We start from the raw sequence: 17401 nt of genomic DNA, 5'->3' as shown, positions 1-17401 counted from the left end.
TTACACATTTTTTTTTATATAAACTGTTTTTCCTCTTCTGAAGAATTATGTCTTAGAGACCTTTTTGTCAGACTACGTAATAATCAAATGAATAAAATTAAAATTCAATATTTTAATCAAAATAGATATATAAATCAAGAAGCTTGAAATAAATTTTGATGCTAGTTGTGGTAGATTCAGAGCGCACGGTCCATCATATCTGATTTTGCGAAGTTGGCTTTAAACGTGCCTCTAAAGTCACTGAAAGACCTGAAAGACATTGTTTTTAAGCTACTTTGACTGGAGTAACCTCTTAATGTGTGTGTAGAAAAATGAATTTATATAGCTCACATATGTACTGTACTCTCTATATGTATAGGTTTCACATTGATAGAAAATACACTTCGTGCGCTGAAAATTAGTTGCCCCCCCCCCCTTCCAGTGTATGAAAATTTGTTCTTAGCTACTATCAATTCTCATGAAGTTATACCAAAGAAGATTATTTTTAGTGTTTAAAATTTTACTTACGTACTTTATTTTCACAATTAAATCACGGTTATGCATGAACCATTTTTTTTCATTATTATTATTATCATAATTTTACAATTGTTATTTTTTACAAATTCTTTCTACGTCGTTTCTGTTTGCTGTATTTAATATTTTTATAGTAATAAGTGTTTACATTCCGTAGCAAAACAGTCAATAAATTCTCCGGGTGTTTATTACTACGCTTTTTCTCAACTTGGATCGTCAGCAGCATTTTCTGAGGTAATTTCTTTATCTAAAATCGTAATTTTTCTTAAACTTTGATTGATAGAGCATGTATTGCACTAAGATATTTAAAATATCTCGAATTTACCTGATTTACTTACCGTAACATGCTTTGTTGTGACCTAAATTAGGTTCTATTATATTAGTCACATATTGTTCTTAACTTACATAATTATTGTTGGGTTTTAAGTCCAAAGATTGCTTTTATGCAGATTATATATTTGGGAAATGGAAAAGCACATTTAAGAAGCACATTTAAGACTGAAACTGTAAACATAAAATTATTACTTGTTACTTCTTGCATTGTTAAACTTTATACTATTAAACTTTTTTACTCTAATTGATACTTATTTTTTATGTTATGCGTAATTGATACTTATTGTTTATGTGTAACTGTTATAACCAACGTTTTTAACAGGACGGAAACCATTTGCTTCTCGGGGCGCCCGGATTTTTTGATTGGTCTGGTAAGTGTATGCATTTCTGTACTTTACATTACATTTGTGTATTTCTTAAAATTATTTCAAATACTTCTGTTTTTCATTGTCAGAAAAAAGTTACTGAAAATGTTTTTTATGCTTATTTCCAACTTATCTTTAAATAAGAAATAGCTTTCATATCACCAATGCGTATTTATTTCTTTGTCAGTTATAATGGTAATTGCCATCCAGCAGCAGCAGGTTAGTCTCATTTTAGAGTTCACCGAATTTTCAAATTGTCACAACAAAATAAAAAAGCAAATATATGAATTAAGATTTTTTTTTTCTTTGTTTGAATTTCTACATTTTGATTATGATGCAGGTTTTACTTGTTCCTTGCTTTGTACGAAATATTGTGTAATGTGCCATTGTACTGAGATTACTTAGCGTTTCTTGCAATGTGTTTCTAAAAATCTACGCAAGACATAGATACATTACATAAAATCAGACCTTTTCGAGTATCACTCAAAAGTGCAATCTAGTTCACGGATAAGCATTTGGAGTAAGGGAAAAGCCTAACGTTAAAAATGTCGCTTAAGAATAATGCATTGTGAAATGTGTCTGAACTTTTCTACCCGAAACGAGCTCAGAACTTAATATGCACCAGTAAGAATCAAAGGGAGGTAAGTAAACATTTTCAAGTTTTGAGTGGAACGCGTTCGATTAGGTCCTTGGTAGGCTTTCATTGATTTTTTTTTCTCTGAATCATGCTATATAGCAGAGCTTACCAGGGCTACTAGTACTTTACCTTGCCACAACACAGAGGAAAGGTTCGCCTTCCATTTGTACTGGTTATCTCCAAGTTTTTAATTTTGGCATTTACATCCCTTTGCTTCTCTCTGAATCATATGTACTTTGAAATCGAACCTTTTTAAAAATTAGTCTTTCGTCAGAAATTTCTTATTAATAATCAGATATTTTCCACCCCTTTCTATAGGAACTGTGGTAAGTTACTCTTCTGATCCGAAAGCAGTGCATGATAATTATGAAAGCCCAATAATCCCTGACCCACCTGGAGGGATGAATTCATATTCTTATATTGGTAATGTAATATTTTATTTTATCCAAGCAATTTAGAATCGTTAAATACTAATTATTATCAGGACTTAATTTGCATGGGAGCTCATAAACTTCTGTTTAATTCTATGTGAATTTTTTATGTACTAAGCGTAATTTAGACTGTTTACGTAACGAAATAAGTATTAAAGATTGAAAGTAAAAGTTGTGCTTTAATGATTTTTAGGTTACTCCGTTACATCGGGAAAATTTTATGACAGCAACGACATGTATGTTGCAGTAGGAGCTCCTAGAGATGGTGGAAGTCATGGAAGAGTAAGTATTATTTTTGTACTTGGAATGTTTGGCACGATACTGAAACTTCCCCATTTTTGCCTATGATCATAAAGGCAAAATAAAAGTAATTGGAGTAAGCAAAGAACGATGAGGGGAGGATAGACTGAAAAGAAAGCTTACCAGGAAACCATATGAGAGTATAATAATGAAAAATATCTAAATAAATAGCAATCGAAAGAGCATAGTAAAACATGAGTCAGTTCTCTCGCAACTTCTGGTTGTGTTGGTGAGCTTTTTGCACTGATGAAAAGGCTCCATTGTAGCCTTGAAATAGCTATATGCTGTATTTTCTCGAATATTTGTGCTTTATTTACGTTGTTTTTTCACCTTAATCATAGTAAAACATGCTTTAATTATTTGTCCTCGTCCCCACGCTATCGAAATATGAGGTCTTAAACCTGACATTTTAAGAAAAGTCGCCAAATTTAGCCAGCTTCGGTGAGATATAAAAGACATCTTTCACACTCTTGGCAAACAAGCAATGAGGGTTCTTGCTAGATGTAGGCGCTGAAGTCGTGTGGTACCTCTCATTTCTCATCAGGCTTTTAAGTTTGCCAACTTTTCTTAAACTTTTGGCAGACTTTAAAACCTTATCTCTATAACGGGGGAACGAGAGCAATTGATTTTATGCGTCAAAAATATGTTTCGCAATGCTCTTTCCATTGCTACTTATTTAAATTGCATTCATTGTTGCACTAATAAACATTCTGCAGAAGGTAGAATTTTTCAGAAAAAACAACGATGATTTGATTATCATAAAAACAATATATAGATATGTAGATAAATGGATATGAAAGATTTTGAGCCACTAAATTAATCACAGAACATAAACCCGTTCTAATCCAAAGAAAAATATATTTTCTGTACAGGCATGCAAACTGGCAGGTTTGAAGTTTTTTCAAGAACGCATTTGTGTGTCATGTTTTCGTACAGTTTCTGTCAAATTCTCTACCATCTGCATGATGTAGCTAACTTACTATTTATAATAATGAATTCCATAAAAATATTGAATGTATTTCCGTGTTTCACGCAGTTTACATATCATACTCTAGCAGAAGCGATTACAGTTTTAATGATCATCTCGGAAATAAAAATACTGTTGTACATGTACTTATCTCCTGTCACATCCCACCTTTTAGTTTTAAACCTTAGGTTTCTCTATGCGAAGATTCGCACGGTTGGGAGTGGAGGGTGAAAGTGGGTTACGTTTGAGGTGCTTTGCGCCGGGGAAGGTTCCACACTGGGCGCCAGTCCTGCTTGGAGTTTACACCTTAACGTGTGTCTTGATACTAACCATACCTCGTTGGTGAACTGTGACTCCCTTGCTGAACGTGTACTTTTGCCCACCCCACCCCACCTTTTACCGAATACGCCTTAGGTTTTATCACACGAGGGGTCCCCGTAGTGGGACCTCCGTTCGGCTGGGCTCGGCGGATGTCGAACATGTACTGCTAAAAGAGTTGAATGAGACTGTATTTTTACCTTGTATAAAGAGGCTTTGCTGCATCGGGACAGAATCCGTTTTACCAATGTTTCGCTCCAGAAACAAATATTTGTTTCCAGTTACTGACTATTTTTGTATTTCTATGCCCCATATAGAGATATTGATCCTTATTAATACTTCATGGGTGAAGATGATTAAATAGATCTTTTTTTCATGGGTTTAAGCATACACTCCACCTCCATACTTTAGACTTTCCCATTTTACGCTATGTTTCATTTTTGAAATGTTACTATTTTGTCATTGAAGAACGAAAATGTTACTTTTATGAGGAGTAAAATTTCTTTATTATTTTAGGTGTACATATTTAAAACATTACTGCCTTCAGCAAGTAAAATCATGACTCATCAACAAAAAGAAGGACTGCAGGTATATGATTTTTTTCTTTTTTAAGTATTCTTGTTAAGTGTTACTTCATGTGTTACAAAAGTCTAACAAAAAGCCCACAACAACCTTCTTATCTATTTATGGAATCAAAACCTTTTTAGAGTCAAATCCCGCTGTAGCCAAGTCTGTTACAACGAAAATTTCGTTTTAGCGAAAGCTTTGGTATTCCCCAGTTCAAATAAAGGAACAATTTCAACATTAGTAATATCGGTACAACTAAATTTCGTTACTGAAATGATTTTACTGCTCCTTTGGGCTTCGTTGAAGCGGGATTCAACTGTCTATATATCATTTTTGGTGTAAGGGTATTGCTTTTATGAGTTTAAATTAGCTCAATTCGACGATTTTGTTTTTAAATTTTTTATTAATGTAATTTTTGTTTAGATAATTTTCCCTTTGATTTCAGTGACGTTGGTTTATTTCGGTCGTTCATTGGATATCGTTAGGAGAGAAATATTGAAAAATAAGAATAACTGCATGGCAGTTTCTTTTTTCTTCATTTTGGTTTTGAATCTATAAGTTCCAAAACACATAATAACGAAGTAAAAAAAAGGCCACTGTTTTGAGAAGAAGGTTCTTTTGTTTTAAAACAACCCAATCTAAATTGCTCTTTAAATAATTATTAATCGTTGGCACAGTTTGTTTTGTAACAAACTGTTTTTTTTTTTTTTTGAATGTTTTTTTTTTTTTTTTTGAATGTTTTTTTTTTTTTTGAATGTTTTTTTTTGAATGTTTTTTTTTTTTCCAGTTTGGTGAATACTTTGGCGCAGCTGTTCTTGGTGTTGATCTTAACAATGATAAACGGACTGATTTACTCGTGGGAGCTCCTTTTGCGTCATCTGATTTAGAAGGTGATGAAGGAAAAGTTTATGTTTACATCAGCAATGGAATGGTAAGAAGCCATCTCTATTATCCAAAAAATATTATTCAAACTTTTAGCAACATTTAATAATGACGCAGGTTTCAATGCTGGAAATAGTTTATTGTTAACACATCTAATGTGGTGTACTCATACTTAAGATATCCACAAGATCCATTTTTGGGAATACACAGATGACGAAGAATGATTTTGGTTGGTTGGCTGGATTTTTCGCTTGAAAAAAAAAACTGTGAAAAAAGCGACATGAAGTTATTTTTAATATTAAAAAAAATCGACTTGTCCGTTTATGATGCAATAAAATCCGATTCAAGAAATAGTTTTGAGAAACATAAAGTGAACTTGAAAAAAACTTGAGAGCACTTTCGAGCCAGAATATATATATATATTGCACGCTTATATGAATTTTGCATTAACTACATTATTTATGAATTATATGTATACAGATATTTATTGCGTTGAAAACGTTTTTGAAATGTGTCTTATACTTATGTTGCTTAAACTGCACTTTTTTTTTTTTTTTTTTTACAGGGCTTAGAAGAGTACACACAATTAACTGGAGAAAATAAACCTAATTCTCGGTTTGGTACAGCTATTGCAAATGCAGGAGATTTGAATCAGGATGGCTATAACGGTAGTAAAATATTTTTAAAGTTAATTAATGACATATATTTAAGTTTACTATTTCAGGAGTTTTGCCACTTTTAAACCAAACTTGCTTTTGAAAATTCTATTAAAAAATTAAAATTTTTGCCTGTTCTTATTTAAAACATCTATTGCGTAGAAATATATCACTACTAGAATTTTTGCGAGGGGGGACCCAAAAGAAACCGGACTAATGGTGCGATGCCAATCTTAGATGTTGTAGAACGATGCTCCAGCTAGATGGCTCAAGTAGAGACCTTCACAAACCAGCTGTGAACGTCTGATCGTAGTGTTGGTTTTCTCAGCCGTTGTTGCTTTCCGTCTGCGAACTCATTATGGCAGATTTGAAAGAACAAACTGTAGACTTGAAATTTTGTTTCCTGCTGGAAAAGTCGGCAACGGAATAGCTTACCAAATGTTTCAACAAGCTTTCAAGAACGATGCTATTAGCCGTACACAAGTTTTCGAGTGGTTTGGGCGCTTTAAACGTGGTAGCATGAATGTTGAAGATCGTACTTGCTCTGAGCGCTCTGCAACGTCTAGAAATGATAAAAACGTTGAAAAAATCCGCCAAAAAAACAACGAGAGTCGTCGTTTTACGATTGACGAAACTTTAGAAGAAACAAGAGTGAGTTGGAGCCAAGCTCGCGCGGGCCGATCGGAAGAATGGTTCCTTCACCATGATAACGCTCCCGTACGCACTTCCGTCACTATTAACCGCTACTTGGCCTCTCAGGGGTGGCCAGTCGTTCCTCGACCCCCGTATTCGCCAGACCTAGCCCCCCGTGATCTTTTTCTGTTCTCGAGGATGAAAAAAATTCTGAAAGTGAAGCGTTTTGATGATGTAGAGGCTGAAAAACTGTTTCGCAACGGGCACTGGACATGGTCAAAGTTAAAGAGTTCCAGGGAAGCTTCTAACAGAGGAAAAAAATAATTAACAAGTGTATTGCATCGAAGGGTGAACACTTTGAAGGAGACTAAAGAAATTTTGTGAATAAACTAATATATAAATATTTTAGAACGAAAATCCGGTTATTTTTGGGTCCCCCCCTCGTATGTGTGCTAATGTACCCTGTGAAATAAGGTTTGGGGGCTCTCATGAACTTGAAAACAGAACCGTCGATAGGGCAAAGAGGGGACAAATCTCTTGGGCCAGAGGAGGCCCAAAAATGACGGAAACACGGATAGAGAAGATAATTTATGGAAAAGCGAAATATATTTATTTTCTGCATTTTTTTTTTTTTTTTCCATCCTGAAAATTCCATCCTGGTGATTGAGGTCCGACATAGAGCAAAGACGAAGAATATATCCACATAAAGAAGTATATAATTTTTGGATAGCAATTTAAAATTGGCTAATTCTTCGCATGTTAAAAAAAAAACTTTAACACAGAAATATTTCTTTTTTTTCCCCTACATTTTTTTTTTCTTTTGCATCAATAGACGAATTGATGATAGATTAAAGGGACCTAGGTCAGGTCCGCCATTTCAAAGTTTCGGGGGGGGGGGTGCAAAAGATGCGAATTCAATGCATTGTAAAAGGAAAAAAAACATCAAAAGACAAGCAAGAATGCATAATTACATTATGCTTCCAAAACCGGGGGGCCGGGGTAATCGACTCAATTACGGGCCTGAATCGGGTCATTGGTTTTACATTTGAAATTTGATACGATTTTGGGAATTTTTTTTCTGAACAATTTTCCCAATAAAAGAACTCCACCTAGACACTACTTATGCAGTATTCAGTGAGCAGAATTAAAAAGGCAAGAGCTGTTGAATAGCACTAAAGTGTGTATTTTATTTTACTCAGAGATGCCTATCCCTACTAGAGCAACGGTGCACCTCCTCAAATGTCACAGATACCTCCAGTAGATAAAAATCCCTCAAAACAACACCGCTAAAAATGTCAATGGTTCAAAAAACCCTCCCTTCTCTTGGACCCCCATCCCTGTTTTATACTGCTCCAACTGTCTTAAGTCATATGAACTCAGCACACTTTAAAAATTTCAATTTCGTTAGAAATTACATAGTGAATCGTTATGTTCATAAAGTTGAACTTTAAAATGTATGCTTAAATATTTGAATTAAAGTAATCGAATGGTTTCAGCGGAATTAGTTGTCCATCGGTAAGATATAGGGCTCAAAATTAAACGATCACGCGTTCCGATCCCGGTGTTTTTAGTCATTGTTTTGAGACACAAGGAGGTGAGATGGTTAGTTTAACACGTTTAAATTATTATGACATTATTTGATTGGTGATTTCCCGGTTATCCTCTGTTCAATACGTATGTACATTTGTAACCTTAGAAGTTTAAAGGCGCTCTAGACAGAAGAAATTCAGGAAACAAACCACATTCAACCTATTAAAGCTGTTAATAAATAAAATAAGAAGAAACAAACTTTTGTGTTTTTGCCGCAACTATTACGTCTTTATCCATAAAATCATAATTTATTTTTCAGATATTGTAATAGGAGCCCCTTACGAAGACGGAAGCGGCGCTATTTACGTATACCATGGTTCCAAGAGTGGATTGTCTAAACTGTTTGTCCAGGTATAATATATAAAGTTTTCATTTCGATAAAAATCATTCATTCGTTTTCGAAACGCTATATATCCGAAAGTATTGCACCCCTACAACGATGAGGAATATATGAAAATTAGTGCAACTATTACACAATTAATACAATTAAAGCAATTTCTCACTGCGCATGCAGGAGAGATAGTAATTTATAACTTTTAAAATTTTGTGGCCAAATAGATTTGTCAACTTATAAAAAAAAAATCCAATTGAATATCATAAAAACTAGGAAAGCTATCGGTGACCTAATGAGCCGCATTTTAATTATTCTCGGACGGACGATGAATCGTGAGGGATCGTTCTCAAATAATCGGTTATATCGCGAATCACAGTGAATGATTGCAGGCAAGCATTTTTAATTTGTGAGCGATCCCTTACAATTATGATCTTGTTTATTTTTTAGAGGCAGGTGGGTGTTTTTGAGAAAGTGCTCATAGCGTGTGATATTAATTATATAATTCCACAAGTTATCTACCTCAAGTATTTTTTCTTTACAGAAAATTTCTGCTGCTGATATTAGTCCTTCTCTATCAGGATTTGGAATTCATATTTCCCGAGGGTTGGATATAGATAGCAATCAATATCCTGGTAATAATCTATAGGAAATTTTTTTGTTTAACTTTCATTTATATGCTATATAGTATTTGTTTAATCACTTTAAAAGACAAAGAACACTTCTTTGTATACTTTAGTGAATATCATTTTTATTAGTTGTATTAAGTCTTAAATACCTGGTGCTTTTATTTACTTATTGTTTTATTCATTCATTTATTTATTTACTTATTTTTTGCTGGATTTAGATGTCCTTGTTGGAGCCTACTCTTCATCCACAGCTGTACTCTTCAGGTAATGAAATTATGTACGCACATAAATTGAGTTTTCCAGTTTTCTAAATGGTTCGGAAATTTCTTTTTTAGTTATTCATAAATATTCAAGAAAGCTTCCTTTGAAAATAGAAGCCATAACTTTTACAAGAAATCGTTAAAAATATTTATATTCAATCTTGCATCATCGCTTTAAAATTTCGAGCTACATTGTTCAAAATCAACAAGTGAAAGTTTTTAGATAATGTGCTCTAAATAGTAGAAAGTGAATAAAATCAGATACGAAAGTTTTGTTTTCTTTGCTTAAATAGCCATGTGAATAAAATCGCGCAATTTCTGTTTTAATGATACAAATTTCTTTAGTTCCAAAAGTAAGTATGTTTTAATCAAACTCGTCGTCTTTTTCCGACGAAGGGGAGTATATACACAATACATTTTGCATGAAAAACAACAGAATACATACATCCCCCATTTCTTTTACTTTTAGGATAGTAAGTAACTGGAAAAAATTATCTTAAAAAATTTTGAGTAACACGTGTCGCAAAGGGAGGGATGAAATAAAATAGCCAAATTCCTCAATTTTTGCAGTATTAGTTTTTCAATTTATTTAAATTTAAAACAATATTAGTAGTAAAAACAACTAAATTATGAACAAGAACAGCTTAACAACAAAAACAAAATTAATTATTATAAGACTACTGGGGGGCTGCTGCCTCTGCTAGCTGTTGCTCACCATTCCCACGAACCCGTAAGCGAAACACATGCAATATACCGCAAGCGGAACGTCAGGAACGCTGCACCCCCTACCGTGAAACATAAGTACACGTGGTATGTAGTTGAAATCTACGTTTTGATGTATATTTTATATTTAGTACCTCCTCACATTCTCTTATCGAAGTACTTGAGCCTAAAAGTAATGGATTAATTTAATTATTTTGGACATAAGTTCTTTTATTCAGGATATATTTCCCTTCTGTTCAAAATAAGAAGTGTAGAGGACGGATTTGTTACCTTTTGCTCAAAAAGTCAAAACTTTACCTTTAAATAAAATAGCATTTGCCCCGTTTGGACTTCTTGAGAGTATGTGATTTGATTAAGGTAATTTGAAAGAATTAAAAAAATGTCATAAAATGAGTTTTTCTAAAGAGTGGATATGTTCCCTTTTGATAAATTACTCTTCAGATACAATTGTTCGTTTTCGATTCGATCAAGTTCTGTTAGAGTTGAATGACCTCTTAGTTTCCTGCACATTAGTGCATGCTTTTGTTAAAACGGATGCTGTCCGAACTGCGTACAATGGACATTACAAAATCACACCGGGTACAAGGAAAACAAATTCGTATCATACTTATTATGGAAGATGATACACACATTGCCATATTAAACCATGGCTTAATCACGCTACATCGGGTTTACCATGATAAGAATCCTCAATTAAGAATGCTACAACGAAGACTCGAAAGAAAGATCAAATGACAGTCCAGCAGAACTAATTCTTTTTCTTGGAATATAAGTACAAAAGCTATTAAATTCAAAGACGTTGTTAGCCGTGTTAAAAAGGAATAAATGTCATATGGTACCACTAAAAAAACCAGGCAGTTTTTTCTTATTGGCACGAAAAAAGCGTCGTCAAGGGTGGGACATATACGACAATTTTATTTCGCCAAGAGGACACCATAAAGTGAACAAGTATATTGGTCTTGGCGATGCTTTTCCAACAATGTCTCATCCACATTCTAAAACGCCAAATAAAATCTTCAGCAAACAAGACAAAAGAACCAAACATTATGTGCCATAATTTAACATGGAATAACTAGTGCGTATTAAAACATAAAACAACGGTAAAACTCATCGCGATTAAACGCTACAAAAACTGTATGCTATCTTTAAAAAAATTAATAAAAACACTATTTAATAACGTGTTGAAGTTAGCTTATTTCTACAGCCCCCCCCCCCCCAGTTCAGAACACAAAATATACCAGTAACAGATTTTAAAACTTTTCAAAAACAAGCACTTACGCACACAAGAGATTTCACCGTAGTCTCCAAGAAAAGCAATGTGGTTTAAATTTCGTTATTTTAAAAATGAAAACATCAACAAAATACATCGTAAACGTAACAAATAAAATGCGTGAAAATACCATAAATGTCGTGTGCGAACAGAAATGCTACTAAAATAGCAAAAATTAATTACCTATACCTATTTACAGTGAAGTTTCGACTAACGCGAGGGCTGTGTTCCAAGACCCCACGCTTATGTCGAAATTTCGCGTTTATAAAAAAAGGTAAGACTTTTTGATAAACATAAACAATTATTTTAGACACTCGTAAACACCCCTCAAACAGCTTTAAACACTTCCTTAAGTATATGTCAACGTTTTCCCTATCAAGAACTGAATTTATATTGTATTTAAAAAACCTGCGTTATTCGATATAAAATACTGTAATGATGCTCAAATCAATGATCAATGGGAGAGAAATACACCAAGTGCAATACTATATGTTCAGTACGATACAATAATAATGAAATGCAGAACTATTGTACTACTGTACAGTTGCTAGAATAGTAATAAGTTAACAGGGGTGCCCCCTTCTCTAAGAGCAAGAGCGCACCCCTAAATATCGTGAAAAGGATAAATCCCCCCCCCCCAAAAAAAAAATATCGCACCTCAAAAAAATACCCCTCAACTCCCCTATCCTAAAAAGTTCAATGGCGCAGGCTGCGTCATAACCCCTTCTAGGTGGGCACCCCTGCTAAAGAAAAAAATGAAGATGATGATAGTTGGTGCTGTGCAGTTGATTAGATAGATATCAGTGTTCTGGATATCGAAGATCACCACTATTTCTTGAGTTTTGAGTTATAAGAAACTTTCTCTTCCCTAGGCCCTTGGTTAAGATGTTGCAAAGTGCTTAGATGCCTCCATATCAAATTAACTTTAACATTCTGAACGGAAAGTACAGAGTTTGTTCTTTGTACACAAAAACAAAGCGATGCTTAGACTAGTAGAGTGTAGAACTTCCACACTTCAGTGATGCAATATGAATTACTGAATAGGCCAACTAGGCCGTGGCCTAGGGCCCCCACATTTTAGGGGCCCCCAAATGGCTAATTTAAAAAAAAACCAATAGCTAAAACTGTTTTTGCCGATAGGTAAAATTGTAAGGGTTGACCACACAGGGGCTCCGAAAAAGCATATGGCCTTGGGCTCCCTGATATCTTAATCGGGCCCTGGGCACCGGGAACATTTGACGCCGGGAATATTGGGCGCCCAGGTTTTGGGCGCTGTTCAACATTTTCGGTGCCCAAAAACTGTGCGTTCAATCAGTGGCGGATCTAGCCGATCATTTTGGGAGGGACATTCCGAAATGTTTGAAAAAACTGTCTAGAAATTTTATAAAAATGAATTTTTTAAAATCAAGTCTTGACTATCTTTAGACGTTAGGTCAGGGGGATATATTTAGGAATCTCCCTCAAAAATGTTTCAAAACTGAAATTTTCGAGTAATTTTTGAAAATTAGGGTCCTAAAAATTCGTTTTAGGCTATTTTTGACAATGTAAGAAAAAAGGTTTGGGTTCGGGCGCTGAACCCAAAATAGTTTTGAAAATGAAGCTTAGAAACCAAACACATTATAGAGAGAGTGAGTGTGATTGGAATCTCCCCTTCCTGGAAATATTTTGTGCTTGAGGATCTAAAAATCCACTTATAAGCTAATTTCGGACTTATTAGAGGAATTGATGGATGGTTCGTGAGCTCTCCCTCCAAAAACCTCATTTAAAAGTTATCTTTACAATATTAACCGGAGGGCGGGGTAGGAAAAGGGTTCTAATGGAAATAGATGGCAATTGAAACCCCCAAAAGGCCATTTTAGCCGCTTTTGAGGGCAAGTTAGGGGATAAAGGCTGGGTAAGCTAATCTCCGTTGAAAATTTTTAAAAATTGAATTTAATTGTCCTGAAATGCAATTTTTGGTTACCTTTCTTGACATTTGTGAAGAAGCATAGCAAAAGGGGGCTCTTCCCCAGAAAAGTTTCGAAATAAAAGCCATAAAAACGCAAATTTAGGCTCTCTTTGGCCCCGTGAGCAATAGGTGTATTTCAGGACAGCAGCATTTAGAGATCGTCCAAGTGTCTGAAGTTGGAATCAAGAGATGATGTAAACGATGAAGAAAAACTTGAGAAGTAATAGATCTATTTCGAAAAGAGGGATAGAATTTCTCTCCCAATTAAGACCTAAATCTCTTAAAAGTAAAACACATGTGTTAAGTTTTGTTATCTTCTCATACTTTTCTTTTCTACTGAAAAAAAAATCCTACAATTACAAGGTTTTGGGAGGGACCATGGCCTCCATGTCCCCACTCTAGATCCGCCCCTGCATCCAATCGACAGCGCCCAACTTTCCCGACGTGTAATATGCTCGGCGCCCAATCTTCCTAGACCGCGAAGTCGATACCTAAACCTAAGGATTCTCGTCCAAAATTTTTATGTTGCGGCCGAGGAATTCACGTTAACTCTAAGGCTACATTCGGAAACAGGCGCCGGTGCCCACCAAAAGCGGTCGAAACGGTTGATTCCCACTATAAAACGTATTAGAACTCGATCGTTTCCGCTTGCGGTGGCATCGGAGTCTGTTTCCGAATGTAGCCTAAAATTCGTTACTTTGGAAAAACTCGCGTTATAGCCATTTCGTGTATGTCCAATCGCGTTGTAGCTTGAGTCCACTGTACATTATACATTATTTAAAAAAAAATCAAAGTTGACTTATTTTTATAGCTACTGGGCTCGTAAGAGAAGTTCCTTTTTTGGAAGTAAAATAACAATAAGGTATTTCGTTTAATTTGTGATATTTTACAAGAAATTTACCTTAGTTAAAGATATCAATAAAATTTAACTTTCAAAATACAATAACCTTTCTACTTTCAGTACATAAACTGGCATAAAGTTTTAACAGTCATCAAAGATCTTACAATTTCTTGAATATTGAGATCTTACCTTCACATTGTGTTTAATCCCAAACACAACCGACAACTACTGAGAAATAAATTGTCAATATCGGACCATTTATGACACAGCATTAATTAAGTTTCGGTTTATTGGTAACATACATTTCGAGTTCGTGTACTTGGTCACGCAGCATTAATGTATTTTTCTTTTCCATTAACATCTTACTGGTAAACACACAACAATGAAAACGCAACTTCCTATTCCTATTCAGAGTCACAATTGACTTCAACTGTATTTATGTCAAGGACTGCATACTGAGTGCCTTGCCTCCATTATTTTATGTACCGATAGATAGCAGCACCATCACCGGATCGAACAGTTAATGAGAATTTAGAACTAGTCCAAGAGCTAATAGCTACCTGGTGCTAGCACCCCCAGAGGTATCGTTTCACTTGGAGGACATTGAGACCACGAGCATATTTAACGTCGCCCAGTCCCCTTTAATGACGACGGTGGGTCTTCGACCAGCGAGGATCGAACCCGAGACCCTCCGGCCGCGAGTCCAATGCCTTACCGATCAGGCTACCACGGCCCTAAAACGCAACTTCCGAGTTACATCTTCAAATAATGACGCCGTTGCCAACACAGTGACACATCCACATAGTGCATATTGGATATTCTAGTTACTTTAGAACTATTATTTTATTTTTTGCGTTGACATTTATCGCATTTTCATACATTTGTGTTTCCCAAAATAGTTTATCTGCCTTGAATTTATTATTGCCTTGAGTATTATAACTTATTTGTACCTATTGCTTTGGCAACGACATTGTTAGTGCTGTTACCATGGTGCTGTTTATCTTTTCGACTTGCCGCTGGATCCGGTAGCGGAATCACTTTGAGCAATTGTTGCAATGTTTTGTAAAGTAGATCAAAATCATTGCATGAAAAAAAATAATAAGTTGCAGTCAGATATTTTTAAAAAGTCGATTTTTCTTCGCTTACTAGGCAAACGTGTTAGCTTTACCATCGAAAAGGCTGGAAAGATTTTTTTTTCCACTCTAAAATGTGGAAGGCACTGGTTGTATGTGATATGCAGCTAGGATTTTCAAACATTCATTTCACTTCTTGAGTAAGTTTTTTTTTCATTCATTTACATTTTTGCTATTCTTCAAGATTAATTAATAGCCCAGTCGTTCAAGTTTTATAGTGATATCTGCTCACACAAAGATGAATTTTATTATTTATTTTTTCTATTTGCAAATTAATGCAAGATGAAAAATGTCTTCCTTATTATTTTTTGGTTATGCAGTTTTGTTTTTTGTTTTTTAAATAATTTAACAAAATAAAATGCCACCTCACATCAAGATGACTTCTAATGAACAAGAACATATGTAAGAATAGGCTTAAACAAATTTAAAATTCCAATATATAAAATACTGAATTGGAAGTTTTTTGTTTTTTTTTTACTGCAACGTCAAATTACTAATTTAACAAACAAATATTCCAAGTTCATTTATAACCAGACAACATATTAAAAGTATTGCTAGGCTAGAAGAGCAATTTATCTTAAAGAATTATATAAGTAGTTGATGAATAAAATTAAACTTATAGGCAAGTTTGAAGTGAAATGCACAAGTTAGTAATTAAATTTTGTAGGCATGTTTCTGAATAGCGTGTAATTCTTCAATTAGTCAATGCATCAAATTGTGAGCTTTGGAATGAAAATCATCTTGAAATCAATTTTATGTAGTGATACAGCAGTTCCATGTTACTCCAAAACATGCGCTTTCAATTACATAGCTTGTTTCTGTGTATAATTATATTTATTTTCTATTTTATTTCAAAGTTCATGCACCTTGCCTTCAAAAAAAAAAAACTACCATTTAAATTTTTGCATAATTTTCCTGTTGTATACATAAGAAAATTTGAATTCGAGTACATATAAGTTTCATTGATTCTCTTCCAAAATGAAATCCTGACTGCATTACTGCACCATTGCATATATTTTGACAATCAATGTTGCTGTGTAGCTTCTTCACATCGTAACAAGAGTAAGATTGGTATAATATTTATATCATGCTCATTGCTGATGTATCCTATCCGCCTAAATATTTTGTTGTAACAGTATATTTTACTTACTAAGCTGGTATTCATTTTTGGGATGCTCTGTCTTCTGACTTAGTATTAATGTTTAACATTTAAGTGATGATTATTGACTTTATTGCTGTAAAATTTCATGAATCATAATAATTTTCAAAAAAAAAAAAAAAAAACGAATAGACTTGAATGTTGATAGAATTTTAAGCAAATTACATTTCTTTCCAGAACCCGACCAGTTGTTCAAGTGTTACCAGAAATTTCTTTTAATCCGAAACAACTGAATACAAATATTACTTCCTGTGAATATGAAGGAAAGAAAACATCTTGTGTAAATGTTACAATTTGCCTAAGCTACAGAGGAAAGCATGCTCCACTCTCATTAGGTACACATTTATCATTTCATATCTGTTTTCATTTTGAGAATCATTTGTTCCATAACAGTGAAAGTAATAATTCTGTGAATCTAGTTGAAGTGTAGCTTTGCTTTTTTTATTAAGTTAGGTGATTTTCAGTATGACTGCTGCTTTATGCCATTATACTAAGTTTAGTTCATTTGTTGCCAAAAAAACCTTATAGATGCTAAGTTTAAATATTTTATCCTTCTTTTAGAATTTGAGAATGAAGTCTTCATTGAATATGCAGCTCAAAATTTGATTTCCTCCAGAGGATTTTTTATTCACAATGGAATCAGAAGTTCTGTCTTCAAACAAAAGTCAAAACTGGTAATTGATGAAAATAACTGCATAACAAATGAGCTACTTATTCAAGTGAGTATCATATATATAAAGTTTTCCCAATAAGTCTAAACATAAATCCATTTTTTGTAAAATTGATTAAAGTCATTAAATTTGGTATGATTTAAGTATTTTAAAATGAAAAATTCATTAAACAATTCCTTCAAATATATGATTTTATTTTTAAGGAATTTCATTAGTTTTATATTGCTGAAATAAGTGTTCTACT

The 17401-nt window shown here is 34.0% G+C and overlaps 1 protein-coding gene across 1 annotated transcript in view; it reads left to right on the top strand.

Annotated features, from left to right (window-relative positions):
• Positions 1-17401, top strand: part of LOC129218454 (integrin alpha-9-like) — an 88595-nt gene that overhangs the window by 36149 nt on the left and 35045 nt on the right. Inside the window, exons 5-16 of the mRNA XM_054852729.1 lie at positions 671-747; positions 1169-1217; positions 2167-2271; positions 2473-2561; positions 4381-4452; positions 5219-5362; positions 5879-5981; positions 8452-8543; positions 9068-9158; positions 9371-9416; positions 16664-16821; positions 17048-17205. Coding sequence (XP_054708704.1) covers positions 671-747; positions 1169-1217; positions 2167-2271; positions 2473-2561; positions 4381-4452; positions 5219-5362; positions 5879-5981; positions 8452-8543; positions 9068-9158; positions 9371-9416; positions 16664-16821; positions 17048-17205 — 1184 coding nt within the window. The remainder of the gene's footprint in view (positions 1-670; positions 748-1168; positions 1218-2166; positions 2272-2472; positions 2562-4380; positions 4453-5218; positions 5363-5878; positions 5982-8451; positions 8544-9067; positions 9159-9370; positions 9417-16663; positions 16822-17047; positions 17206-17401) is intronic.

Source organism: Uloborus diversus, chromosome 3, assembly GCF_026930045.1.
Source record: "Uloborus diversus isolate 005 chromosome 3, Udiv.v.3.1, whole genome shotgun sequence".
In the NCBI taxonomy this organism is placed as follows: Eukaryota; Metazoa; Arthropoda; class Arachnida; order Araneae; family Uloboridae; genus Uloborus; species Uloborus diversus.
The sequence above is the reverse complement of the archived record's forward strand: the minus strand, read 5'-3'. Positions and strand labels throughout refer to the sequence as shown.